The 13,416-nt window shown below is 51.5% G+C and overlaps 1 protein-coding gene across 2 annotated transcripts in view; it reads right to left on the bottom strand.

Annotated features, from left to right (window-relative positions):
* Mcf2l (MCF.2 cell line derived transforming sequence like) overlaps window positions 1-13,416 on the bottom strand; it is a 74,747-nt gene that overhangs the window by 22,263 nt on the left and 39,068 nt on the right. For both annotated transcript variants that reach the window (XM_059244645.1, XM_059244644.1), the window contains exons 5-11: window positions 10,044-10,163; window positions 7,082-7,198; window positions 6,394-6,543; window positions 5,325-5,449; window positions 3,743-3,857; window positions 1,013-1,132; window positions 384-575 (exon numbers count right to left, since the gene is read on the bottom strand). In XM_059244645.1, coding sequence (XP_059100628.1) covers window positions 384-575; window positions 1,013-1,132; window positions 3,743-3,857; window positions 5,325-5,449; window positions 6,394-6,543; window positions 7,082-7,198; window positions 10,044-10,163 — 939 coding nt within the window. The remainder of the gene's footprint in view (window positions 1-383; window positions 576-1,012; window positions 1,133-3,742; window positions 3,858-5,324; window positions 5,450-6,393; window positions 6,544-7,081; window positions 7,199-10,043; window positions 10,164-13,416) is intronic.

The raw sequence follows: 13,416 nt of genomic DNA, 5'->3' as shown, positions 1-13,416 counted from the left end.
CTTCCCCTTGTGAGGCTGCCTGCTGCAGCTGGGCGCTCCCCACTCCTGACTAAGGCACTCTCAGGATGGGAGGCTCCCCGCCACCAAGACAAAGGGTGCCTGGAGGGGACGAGACACTGCAAAGCTGACTGGGCTTGAGGGCCCGAACTCACCGTAGGAGGGGGGTCAGAATAAAGCAGGACTAAAAAGGAACCTAAGTTGTGGTCCCTCCTAAGAAATCATTGCTGGAACGAGTGAGCGCATCAGGACCAATGCTCTGAGTGACAGGACAGAGGATGCAAAGGGGAGGGTTCTCTGGCTGTCCTGTTAGTGACTCTGATCGGCTCAGCACCCCCCTTGCTGGTAAGGGACAACAGCTGGTTAAGTCCAGCCCGGTTGCCTACCATCTCCAGGAGGCTGTGCAGCTCCAAGGACTTGCTGAGAAGGCCCCTCCTCCTGGTGATCTCAGTGGCGAAGTGGTCACAGAGGTGCTGGAGCTCCTCACACTTGGGGTGGATGGAGTCTACAGCGTAGTGCTTGTTCTCAATCAGCTGCTGACCCTCCAGGGACAAGGCTCGGGCCCTGTCCACAGCCACCTGCAGAAAGCATCAGGGTATCAGTTTAGTCCTGTGTGGAGAGACAGACAGGGGACATAGTCCTATATGGGTGTCTGTACTGGAGGTGGGCGATGGATGTGGAGTTTGTGGATTGCTGTGGCTGACTGAGGCCACTGAATCCTCGAGCCATTCCGAGGCCCAATTCCTAAAGGTCAGGAAGGTATTGGGTTGGCTTGGCCTAGAGGAAGTACAGGTTTTAAAGCCAGGGAATAGTGAGAGGTCAGGACAAAGGGGCTGTGGAGGACAGGGCGTGCACCTGAGACAGAGGAGGGCAGCTTGGGCTCTCTGCACACTGCCTGTGTTACCCCCTAGGTGCCACAGGAGCTTAAGTCCAAGTGGGAAACTCAGGTCCTGTGCCCTCTGCATAGCTAAGGTGATGTGACCACCATCCCCTTCCACCCATGCCCGACTCTCACGCTGGACTTCTCCTCAAAGCTGGTCAAGTCCTTCAGGAGGTGCTGCACGTGTGCCAGGCTGTTGCCAACGTCCGTGAAGGCGGCTATCTTCTGAGACATGGAATCCAAGGTGGTTTTGACCTGCAGAAGAGGAAGACCCGCTTGGAGCACCTGTGCCTCATTCAAGAGCCCATGCCTGGAGGGGCAGGGGGTCGGGACCCCAACAGCAGCAAGCTGATGGGGGTCATCAGGGCCCAGCCAAGCCACCCAGGCCTGCAGAGCCTCTGGGGGTGCTGGCCCTTCCTAGGGCCTCGCTCTCTGAACACTTGGAAACAAAACAACCCAAAGTACTTCTAAATGACCCCAGGCCAAAGCGGCTTCAGAGGAAAATCTCCAGACACTGCAGTGGATGAAAATGGAAATGCAGCATGTCAACACTGTGGGTCACATAAAAAAGACAGTGATAGGGAAACTGGTAACATTCCTAACAAATACACACATTATCAATCAGCTGGGTATGGTGGATCACACCTGTGATGCCTGGACTTAGGAGGCTGAGGCAGGAGGATAGCTGTGGGTTTGAGGCCACCTGGGCTACATACTGAGTTCCAGGACAGTAAAAAACTGTATACAGAGTGAGACTCTGTCTAAAAAACCCAAAATAAATAGATAGATAGATAGATAGATAGATAGATAGATAGATAGATAGATAGATACGTGTATTATTAAAGAATAATCTTCAGTAGCTAATGCAGGCTCCTACCCCAAGCGCCTACAAGAAGACTGAAATAAATTCAAAGCCATCCATAGAAATAAATGATAGAGATATGATCAGAAATCAATTAAACTGAAAACAAAAAACATAAATTGTTGTTTCTTTGAAAAGACGAACCGCTGCTCCTCATGTGGTACACTGTGACGTATCACAGTCAGTACCTTGCATCGTGAAAAGATGCAAACCGTTACTGTCAGGGAGGAAGCAGGGGCCATCACTCCAGGCTCCCACAGACAGGAAGAAGCAGAAGCCCCTCTGGAACCGAATCTCACCTGACATGACACAGAGAAAAGGGACCACCTCCTGACAGCGCCCCACCCCATCTGTTCAGCGTGAAACAGCAGGCACTCTCCACAGCTGCAGAACTTCTAGGATGCTCATTCACTATCTAACCATCCCCCTGCGCGCGCGCACACACACACACACACACACACACACACACACACACACACACACGTACATATACTACATACACACATGCAAAAAAGCACAGCTTTGATGGAAGGAAAGACACACCCACCACACACCCGACAGAACACTGGCACCGAGAACGATAAAGAACCCTTAAAATTCGGCAATAAAAACAGAGGCAGATCATGCAGCTAGAAAATGGGCTCTGGATGCCAGAGGCAAGTGCCCCAGGCAATGGTGACATCCAGTGCTGTCAACAGAGTGAGACCACAGTGCACCCACCCACCTAAGTGTGCAGAGCATAGCAAGAGTAATCTTGAGCATGTGTGGGGATGTAGAAGAGCTGGGGAGTGCCAAGTGTCACAGGGAACAGTCTGGCAGTTGCTTCTTCTCTTTCCTTTACATGTGTCTATCTATGTGGGGTTTGTGTGTGTGTGTGTGTGTGTGTGTGTGTGTGTGTGTACAGATAGAACGTGAGTATGTATGGGTGCTTGTGTACATGTGGAAGCTCAAAGTTGACAATGGACATCCCCCTCAATTTCTACTTCATGTGATTCTGGGGATCTGAACTCCAGGCCCCATGGTTGCATGACAAGATTTTTAATCTACTGAGCCATCTCCCTAGCTCCAGTCTAGAGCTTTCTAATATTCAAACAGATGGTCCCTATCACGCATTTCAGAGAACTAGAATTTATGTCCAATGTGCAAATGTCTACAACGGTTTTATCTGTGACAGGAAAACCCGAAACAATGATGTCCTTCAACAGCACCATGGCAGGCTGCTCAGACATAAGAAGAGGGGGCTGTAGGATTTGGCCACCACCTGAAGGACACCTGTTGTGCTATAGTGTCCTGACTACAGTGTTCTTGAGTTGGCCAATATGGCAACAGAGAAGATATTAATTGTCCCCAGGGACTGGGGACATGGGGAGGGGGTTGGGAGCCTGCAAAGGACATCCCAAGGGTTCTGGTTGGTGTCCTTCACCTACAACTTCAACGTCAGTCTGGGCTATTGAGCTATGTCTTGTTACCACTCAGGGAACTGGCAAAGGGCATCAGGATCTTTCTGGATCACTCTGTATGATTACAAATGAATCTAGAATTACCTCTGAGTAAAAAGTTTGATTTAAAATGCTATCTGGGGGCTGAGGAAGTGGCTCAGTGGGAAAGAGCACTCAGAGTAGGTGACCTGAGTTCAAATCCCACAGCACCCACATAAAAAGTTGGGCATGGCTGTGTGTGCCTGAAATCCTGAGAGCTCTCAGGCCAGATGGTCTAGATTAAATAGCAAGCTTCCAGTCCAGTGAGAGACCCTGTCTTTGGGCAGCGAGGTAAAGTAATAGAGTAGGACACCCAACTTCTGTTTTAACCTACAAATGCATACATATGGATTTATGTACCTACACACTCACATGCTTATACCCCTCCCACACATAAATACCTTTTAAGTGCCACCTGCTTCAAGCCTTCCTCAGTTTCCATGTAAGTTAGACCTACAGCAGACAGACCCACACCCCTCACTTCCTGAAAGGCAGCATCCCACACCTCGCGGCCTAGCCACTCACCTCCCGGAAGCCTTGCTCAAAATGCCGCAGCTGCAGACACTGTTCCAGCTTCTGCTGATGCTTTGCCCAGAACTCGTCAAAGGCGGCTTCGGTTTCATTCAGCTGGGCCAGGAGCCTGAGAAGGAGGAAGGGGCCGCGGGGGTGAGGAAGACTGTGCCTCCCAGGGTGCACAGCGGTCTCCCTGACATGCTTTCCTGTGATTCCTTGGCCTCATCACTGACTCCTAGGGTTCTCAGAGTTCAGAGTTCTGAGAGACACGAGAGATGCACTCAGACAAGACTGTGGGCTCCCCAACCTGTGCCACATTGACACAACAGATAGAACTCAGTTTGCTAATGTGTGTGTGTGTGTGTGTGTGTGTGTGTGTGTGTGTGTGTGTGCGCGCGTGCGTGTGTGTGTGTGTGTGTGTGTGTGTGTGTGTGTGTACACCGCATATCTTCTTCAGTGGCTTTCCATTTTGTTATTTAAGGCAGGGTCTCTCACTGAACCTAAAGCTTGCCAATTCTAGCAGAATGGCTGGCCAGTGAGCTCCAGGAATCTGCCTGTCTCCACCTCCACAGTATGGGGCTTACCAATATGAGCCGTTACACCCGGGCTATTTTCCTGGGGATCCTAATCCAGGTTCTCATATGTGCATGGCAAGCACGATCAACTGTGCCATCTCCCTAGTCCCACATTTGTTAATTTATGAAAGGCCACTGGGTTTTCTGTTGACAACCCTGGGCAGGGTGGACAGCAGTCTGCTGCTGAGGTCTAGAGCTGGTGTTTGTGACCTCACTCTCAGCCGTGGGATGACTTCTTGCTAAGGGACTCTAAATAGGACCAACGAGCACCGCCCTATTCTGTCCCTTGTCCTAGTCTTGGAGGAGTTGACAAATTCCCCAGGGTGAACCTGCCTGGATCTGCTAGTGAGCCTTGGTCTCCTACTGTGTGCCTTTCCCATGTTCCCAATATAACATGCCTGTTCTGCATTCAGCCACGGTCCATGTGGGAGAGACTCATGTGAAAGCCAAGAGCCTGGCTGCCTATTGTTGGGTTTCTGGGCAAATTCTATCCATACAGGTGCTCTGAGCCTGTCCTGTAGGTGGGAATGACACCCATCTTGCCTGCAGCATGGAGAAGGCAGAATGCCAGGAGACATGTGGGGCTCTAGATGAGCCAAAGCATTGGGGGCACTAATGGACATTGACTGATGACACTCTGACCTTGTGCTCTGTTATAAACATGGAGAAATACAGACAGTGAGAAACACAGACAGTACCCTTTACTATGAGAGTAAAACGCATGCTCTAAAACAAGGCTGGACCACAGGCACTCCGAGCTGCTCTCCTACCTACAACGACTCACTGGGGATGTAGGAGCCACGTGAGTATAAGGGGTTATGCTACTACTGTTCTTGACTCCTGCCTCCTTGTCATGGGTGCTGGGGTCCACTCCAAGCCCCGAGAGGGAGAAGGGCCAGAGGACTGGCTGCTGGGATCTGTTACAGTTGCCTTAGCTATTAGCCTTGTGTTTTCACAATGGCTGCATATCTGCAGAGGTCGGGCCAGAGCAAGGTAGGGCAGGAGGGTGTGGGCCTCACCTCTGCACGGTGGCCTGATTGTCCAGCTGGTCTTGGTTCACGCTGTGGGAAGTGCTCTCAGCCAGTGGCTCCCTGAGGCTCTCGAGGATGCCGTTCCCCTCCTTCAGCGCCAGCTGAAGATCCTCCTGCAGAGAGCGTGCACACAGAGCTTGGACTGCAGCCAGCTGCCTGGGCTCAGGTCTCAACACTGAGTACGTGGGGACAGCCTGGGATGGGGCACTATGCCCTGTGGGTGCCAACTGTCCTTCTGTATGATCACACAGTGCACTTAAAACTGTCAAATGTATATGTGTATTGTATACATATGTGAGATTCTCAAAGAATTAAATTTACACACACATACACACACACACACACACACACAAACTGGCAAGGAAGGTGTCACACTCCTGCTTGCTGCGGCAAAGCTAGGGTCACTCAGGGCATGGAGATAAGGTCAAAAAGTAACTGGAAACCAGACTTTTTAACCATCCCTCTCCTGCAGCTGGCCATGCTGTGCAGGCAGAAGGCCATCTCTAAGGAGTGGGTGGTGTGCCTGGCAGAGATGGAGCACTATCCTAGGACACACAGTGGTTTACAGCCACCCAGACCCCGCTGTCTCAAAGCCATCAGGAACGCAGATGTCTACAGCAAGTGACGCAGCGTGTCTCTGCCCTAGAAGGCCATGCAAACTGGTGGCACAATGGTACTTATGCAGCCAATTCAACCATGACTTCTTCAGTCACTGGTGAGAGGAGCCAGGGTAGAGGCCCTGCCTGGTTACCCTGGAGCTGCCCTGCCCCCCCCCCCACACACACACACAGTGCACAGCCACCAGGAACTGCTCTGGTCTTGGCTTTGCACAGACTCTGAAGTCCTTCGGGGTTTCTGGGCTGAGGGGTGCCGCCCACAGATGCACATGCGTTTTTAACAGGGCTCACTTAGGGGCTTTGAAAAGGAGTATGGTCAGTCTTCTCAGCGTCTCAAGCATCTCGTTGACTTGCTGACTTCTGGCCCTCCTTCCGTGCGGCGACTCACCTGACATCTCGCATCAGGTATCACATTTCCCGGCCCCCTGATCTGCACTCACCTTCGCTTTTGCCTTCTTCTCTGTGTGAACGCTGAGCACCAGGCTGGTTGACTGGACATCGTTGGGCAGTTCTGTTTCAGCCAGCTCGGTCCCAAAGGTCTGCAGCATCTGGGCCGTCTGCTTCACCATCAGGGCAAAGCTTTCAATTGCCTTGGGAGAAGGGAGAGCCCGGTCACAGAATCCTGCACACGGCCCGTGGCCTGCAGCTCTGAAAGCTGACACCATGACTGTTGTTAGAGAGGAGAGGGTGGCCCCCAAGCCCTGTGGACACAAGCGTGCCAGCAAATACCTTCCCATGAGTGTCTCAACCTCATGCTTCTCCTTCTTCTTCTTCAGAGACATACCAGGAAGGGTCTGCAAATGTCCCTGCCACCCAGGGTCATTCTCAGCTCAGAGTCTCTGCCTCCACCTCCTTGTTAGGAGACTCGTGAGTGTCGAAAACCACCACGACATAGGGCTTGATAATTGTTTTTTTTTTTCTCTCCAAGCCCAGAAAGCCACGCCCGGCTTATTACTCATGCTATTTCTTTACAATGACTAAGGTCTACTGAGACCATCTCCTCATTCTTGGGGAAGAAACTTCAGTGAGCATGTGTTTTAAAAGACGGTGTTGTCATGTAAAAAGAATTCTGCTGGGTTAACTATGAGCTAGTGAGAACACAGCTCCACAGCGCCCAGGCCCACTCACAGTGCGGTGGCACAGCCACCTGGAGTGGCAGTAGTCCAGGGTCCCCCCGAGGTCCTCGGTCAGCTGGGATTTATCAATGTAGCCATGTAGCTCTGGCACTGAGCTCAGCATCATGACCTGGGAGAGAGAGGGGATTTAGCACCAGGCAGCTTGCCCCGACTCCAAGTTGACTTGGGACTTGAAGGGGTCCAGCTCCGCCCTCTGGTTGGTGGGCCTAGACAAGCCTCTTATTCACACTGTTCACTTGGCTTCCTTGTCTACACGATGGGAATATTATGATGAATCTCACTGGGTGATGGTGAGGACCCCGTGAGGCCAGGGGACAGGAACAAACCCTGCATAGGGTACCCGGCCTGCCACAGATACTCGGTGGGTGTCAGTACCTTCTCTGGCAGGGGGAAGACAGGAAATAAGATGAGGAAGCTCTGCTTCCTAAGAAGCCAGTTTATGCTTGCTCCTGCTGAGAACACCACAAACTCCCTTTTAGGCACTGGTGAGGATCATTTTAGCCGGTCCTATCTCATCAGACTGACTGACAATTCCGAAGAAGTTCTACTTCGTGTGGTCACAGGGGCCAGGCAACCTTTTCATACATGGCTTGATTTCATCTTTCTCTGGTCATTTTCAAGGCTATTCTGCCCTTGAGTTTTAGATTAAAAATATAGACTTTGCTTTGTAAGCGGCCAGACAGATACTCAGAGCGAACTACAGAGGCTCGGCTCAGATGTTACTTGATACCACGGTATACATTATTCAACACTGAGTCAGTTTAAAGTGGGGCTCATCTGGAGATAACCCAGGTGGTTACAATAGAGAAAATGCTCCTGGTGACTGCCGGGCAGAAGTCAGGGTTGCTGGGAACCCTACCACACGTGGGTTGGCCACCAGCAAGGAACTATTCATACTGCCCAGAAGCAGTATGGATGCTAAGTCCTGAACGAAGCATGACTGGCAGACAAAAAGGCGTCAGAGTCTCAGCTTGAGCTAGAAAACAGAGTTCTCACAGAGCTGTTCCATTTTCTCTTGGTTCTTCTAATAAATTTTTCCACAAGCTGCCAAACAACCTTGGCTCATGGCCAGTAAGCCAAAGATGGATTGGGTCATCCAAGGAAGCATGCTGCCTCCTTTCTTAACCTTAATACTGGTGTGTGCGTGCGTGCGTGCGTGCGTGTGTGTGTGTGTGTGTGTGTGTGTGTGTTATACATTTTCCAACACAATAGAGAAGGCTAGGAGCCCAGGGATGCTCCTAGAGACCTCTCTTGCCTGAGGTCAGTACTGTGGAGAAGCATCAGATACCTTCTAAAAGCCAAGTCCTTTGGTAATTCTGGAATTTATCTAAGATTGGTCTGAGCTTTCAGGTGCCATGGCAGTTTCTGTAAACCTGTTTTTTGACACCTCTTAACATAATACCACAGAAGAGTTTACAAAAGAGACCATACACTATTATAGTGTATGCTCAGAGGCAAGAGAAGCTGTTGTTAGTGTGGCTCACTTGCTGGAGTGTGTTGATGTCATCTTATCATAAGAGGGGAGGGACACACTGTTACTACAAGTATCCATGTATTTGGAGGCAAGAGCCATGGACACAACTCCCACATCTAGTTTCGGATTGGGACTTGAACCTCGAGCTGGGTGAGCTACTGCCCTGGGTAGTTGTGCCCTTAACTAGGTCTAATGAGTTGTCCAGGAAGAGATGCCACAAGAGATGGGGTGTGGTATCTTCCCACAGACCTAGGGGCTGGTTACTTTCAGATCTACTAAGGCATGACTCTTAGACAGAGTCACTGTCACCTCTTGAGGCCTTGGGCCATGTTGAACATCCTTCCCTGCCTTTACTCTGGTTCTCGAGGAAGGCTGTTATGAAGGTGGGACAGGGTGGGGTAGGAACCCAAGCTCCACTGTTCCTGTTTCTCAGAGAATGGCTCTACCCTGTTGGAGCAGAGGACAGGGAGCAGTCGTGGGGGATGGGCAGAGGCTTTAGACAGCTGGGAAAGAGGGTATATGCCACCTAAACACTGAGACACAGCCGGGCGGTGGTGGCGCACGCCTTTAATCCCAGCACTCGGGAGACAGAGGCAGGCGGATCTCTGTGAGTTTGAAGCCAGCCTGGACTACCAAGTGAGTTCCAGGAAAGGCACCAAAGCTACACAGAGAAACCCTGTCTTGAAAAACCAAAAAGACTGAGACACAGCAGACAGCATCGTGGACAGCAACCGGCCCAGATTCTTCCGTTTCCAAAAGCAAGGGTGTCACTGCAGGGGAGTCCCACAGCCTGGCAATGGCCCCTGTGTTCCTGTTCTCTTTATGAAAAAGACATGAACCCACAGGGCCACTCTGGCAGCTCCTGGGTGCCACACAGGTTGTGGCCAGGCTTCACTGGCTGTGGAGTGTGTGTGTGCTTTCAGGAGCTTTAGAGCCTTGGCTTTTTGGGGGAAGCAGAGCAGTGTTAGGGCCTTTCTCGGGGGACGATGGGAAAGGGCTGACCCATGCTGGCTGGAGACGTGGCGATAAGGTAGGGACTGCCTGCTGGGTTGTTCCTGGCTGGGGTCCAGCGCATGTGTGGCTGGCAGCCGAAGCTCTGTCCGTGGACTCAGAAGATGCCCATGTCCTCTTTACTAGCCCTCCTTTCCCCGGAGACATCTGGGGTGTGCCCCTCACCGTGAGCTAGCATAGGACTATCCCGTGATTTACAATATTCTGATGGAGCTATCCCATGGGACCTGCCCGAGGCCGGGGCCTCGCATGTATGGACCGCTAGTTGGGGGCAGGGCAGGGCAGGGCTCAAGGGAAGAAGAAATCACAGCGCTTCTGCCTCCAGAACACAGGGGAAGTGTAACTTCCGACCAGATCTCGTGGGGTTTTACTTATGGCCACGGAATGGAGGTCACTCCGTGAGAGTTTACCACGCGCCAGGAGCGCACTTAAGCTGGGTTCTGCTGACACAGCACGAGGGCGAACTCACGGGTACTTTCATCTTAAAGTCATCTCGGTTGAACTTGAAGGCGATGTCGGAGAGGGTCCTCTGGAAAAAGCCCGTGGGCCGGAGAACAAGGACGAGCTGCAGGTTTGCTGGGAAAGACGCCTGCAGAACACAGGAAGAAGGGCGTTTGCCGTGAGCGGCCCAGGCCGTGGAATGGACCTGCCGCCGCCGCAGCTGATGGTGGGCGTCTGCAGGGACGCTGCTTAAAAAGAAAAAGCCGGAAGCATGTCATAGCTGTCAGGGGTTAAACGAGGATCTTCTCCTCCCAGTGTGGAGTTCTAAATCCCAGTACTCAGAATAGACTCCTTTGTAGCATGGGTCTTCCCACAGGAAAGGCACCTGGATCTCAGACTAGTCTAGAGAATAAGTTTCTGTTGTTCAAGCCACTCCATCTACGGCACCTCATCATGCCAGCCACAGGGCACTGATGGACTTGTTAAAGAAAAAAGAAGACATACTTGTGGAGTACCTGAACCCAAGATCAACATAAACTCGCCCGGCATGCACAGGCACATGCCTACCCTTGAATAGTTAGTTCCCTGTGTTTGGTTACTCCTTGGCCTAGTGCAAGGTGTTTGATTGTGCATAAGTTACAGCAGATGAGACATGAAGCCGATGCCTGCCTCATTCCACTGGGTGAGGAGGGAGTAGTCACAGCTCATGTGGTACTAGACGCTCATGTTTGCCACCCCCAGCTGACCTTCCACCCACCACACTGTGCATCAGTGTCCATCACTTGTGGCTGGCCTTCCATTCAGGAAAACGGACATGGGTCTTCCCCTGGAAGGAAATGTTCTTCTGTTGAACCCTGTGTCCTTGGTCCTCACGGGGCCTCCAACATGGTGATGTTCACATCACCTGTGACGTCACACTTTTCAGTCACAGGCACGCTGAGAAACGGGGGCCTGGTCAGAGCTCTTCCTGAGTGGATATGGAAGCAGGGTGCTAGGAATCTCTGAGGGCCCTGCTGTAGACAGTGCCTTCCAGTTCATACCCTTCCCCTGGTGTCATGGCTTCCCTCTGCCCTCCATGGCAAGGAGGCTGGGACATGCCTCTGTCCACAGCCTTCCTATACCGTGCAGGCATGCACCAGCTGCTCCCTCAGGAGAGAGTTATGAATACGCAATGCTAGTGATCAGGCTTCGTCTCTGGTGTCCTGGGAGAGGGTGAGTGCCCAGACCAAGGACAGAACGCAGCCCTGCAAAGGCAGAAGCTGAGGGCAGATTCTGGGCTACTGAACACAAGGACCTCCAGACTTGTCCTCTGGGTGAAATCGGACACCACTATTTAAGGCGACACTGTCAGGGCCGGCAGCTTTCCTCGAGGTGACAATGAGTCACATTTTTCTAAGCTTCAATTAGCTTTGTCACCCAGACCCACACCTCCCAGAAGACTGGGTCTGGAGGGCAGGCTAATGATCGGACCCTAAAAGATAGACAACACCTGTGCATTCCTGATAGGTACAGGGCTCCTGGGGTGAGGGGCCCTGCCACTGGCCGGAGGTGACCTCCAGGCTCACAAGCAGCTACTTTCTCTTCCTTAAGCTGCTTTAGTTTCTGTTAAGCTATTGACTTTGCATATTAAATAGCTGTATAAAAAATAAAATAAACAGAAGCCATGCGGGAGGTTCTAAGGATGTGCACAAGCATCCATCATGAGTGAAAACAATGGCAAAGTGAATATTCTCTGCTGCAGAGTCAACCATCCGTGTTCAAAGCTGGGAAAAGGCTAACATAAAACCTTCATTTCTAGAACAGGGTTAGGCAGATGAGAATTGGATATTGGTGTTTTGTACCATACTCAATAATTGTGAATTGTAAATTGACAGTAGGTTTTTATCTGATGTAAAACATCACTCACTTTCTGTTGTGTGCCGAGGTGTGCCCAGCCTGCTGTTCTGTACTTAGTAGTAAATAGGGCAGCTGGCACCTGGCCAACCTCTCTTGTCTGATCTCACCCAGCAAACACACGTTAATATGAACATATCAGAGTTTGACTCTCAGTGTTAACCAGTCAGAAGACCCTGGCTCTGAGTCGGAGGTTCCTTTTGCAAAGCTAAATGCTGGCTGTGGAGCCTATGATGAGGTTTCACAGATGCCAGCGAAAGGAGCATGCATGAGACCAGTGGTAATAAACCCCACGGCCTCCCGGGACTGAGGTCTCAGGATGGATCTGCACTGACATCCCACCCAGCTGTGCGTCCCACAGGTGACATGCAGCACATCCTCACGGACTTGACATCAGTCAGACCTGGGAAAACAAACACATATGGATCCTACTACACAAACTTGGGAGACGCTGTGTCGGGAGCCATTAGGAAAATGGGACAATACGATACTGTCAGAGAAGCAGCTGACTCTCCTGTCCCCACCCCACCTCAGGCGGGTGTCTGCACCTGTTCTTTCTGCTCTGCTGTCTAGAAGCTCCAGCTGGCTCTTGTCACATCTCCCATGTGGGGGGCAACGTGACTACAGAGCTCACACTGGGAGCCGGGAGGGTTTTATACACTATTCTGGTCCGTTTGTAGCCCCGTTTTTCTCTCAGTGGTGATGGAGTCCACACCTGCCCTTCAGGCCGAGAGTAAAGAGTCATCCAATCATCGATGGGCATGCACAGCTGCAGAGACATGGGTGCAGGTTGAGTGGGAACCAGGAGGGGCAGGTGGGGACGCAGCACCACCTGGCACAGGGCCACACAGGGAGAACATTCATGAAACTACCCCAGCACAATCTCAACTTGGGTGGGAGTCCAGGAATCCCTGTGGCTGCAAACACAGGCAGGGAGAGTATCGAGGAACAAGCTGCTGGTTGGCCCCAAAGCATCGCCACAGATGACGTGACATGCTCATCGGAAACAGAAGAGACATCTTCTGGAGGGGAAGTCGGGGATTGGACCTGATGGACACGTGAGTGCCCTGTAGCCAACTACAGAGGTTCCTGCTGTGGTGACCAGCGGAAGCTGGAGGCAAAGAAACCCAGTCGGGGGTTTCCACAAAGTCCCGGCTTCCGCCGACTCAAGAGTCACCATCACAAGACTTAAAGCGAAACGCAAACCGAAGGATGAAATGGCTGCCGCCCTCCCCGTCACCGACCTTGGATCTTAGCAGAAGATATAAAAAGTGTTTCTGGGAGATGGGGGGATCTGAAAACACAGTTTGTTAGGAAATAGAGTGTTTCAATAGTATGTCCCCACCTTTACACACCATTTTTACTGCCACAGTTGTGTGTGTGGTACACTCATGTATGTACCTTGGTGCATGTGTGTTTATGTATATCTGTATGTATGTGTTGGGGTGTATATCTAGGCACATGTCTGTGTGTGCAAGTGTACCCATATATGAGTGTATGTGGATCTG

This window comes from Peromyscus eremicus, chromosome 17 (genome assembly GCF_949786415.1).
Source record: "Peromyscus eremicus chromosome 17, PerEre_H2_v1, whole genome shotgun sequence".
In the NCBI taxonomy this organism is placed as follows: Eukaryota; Metazoa; Chordata; class Mammalia; order Rodentia; family Cricetidae; genus Peromyscus; species Peromyscus eremicus.
The sequence above is the reverse complement of the archived record's forward strand: the minus strand, read 5'-3'. Positions and strand labels throughout refer to the sequence as shown.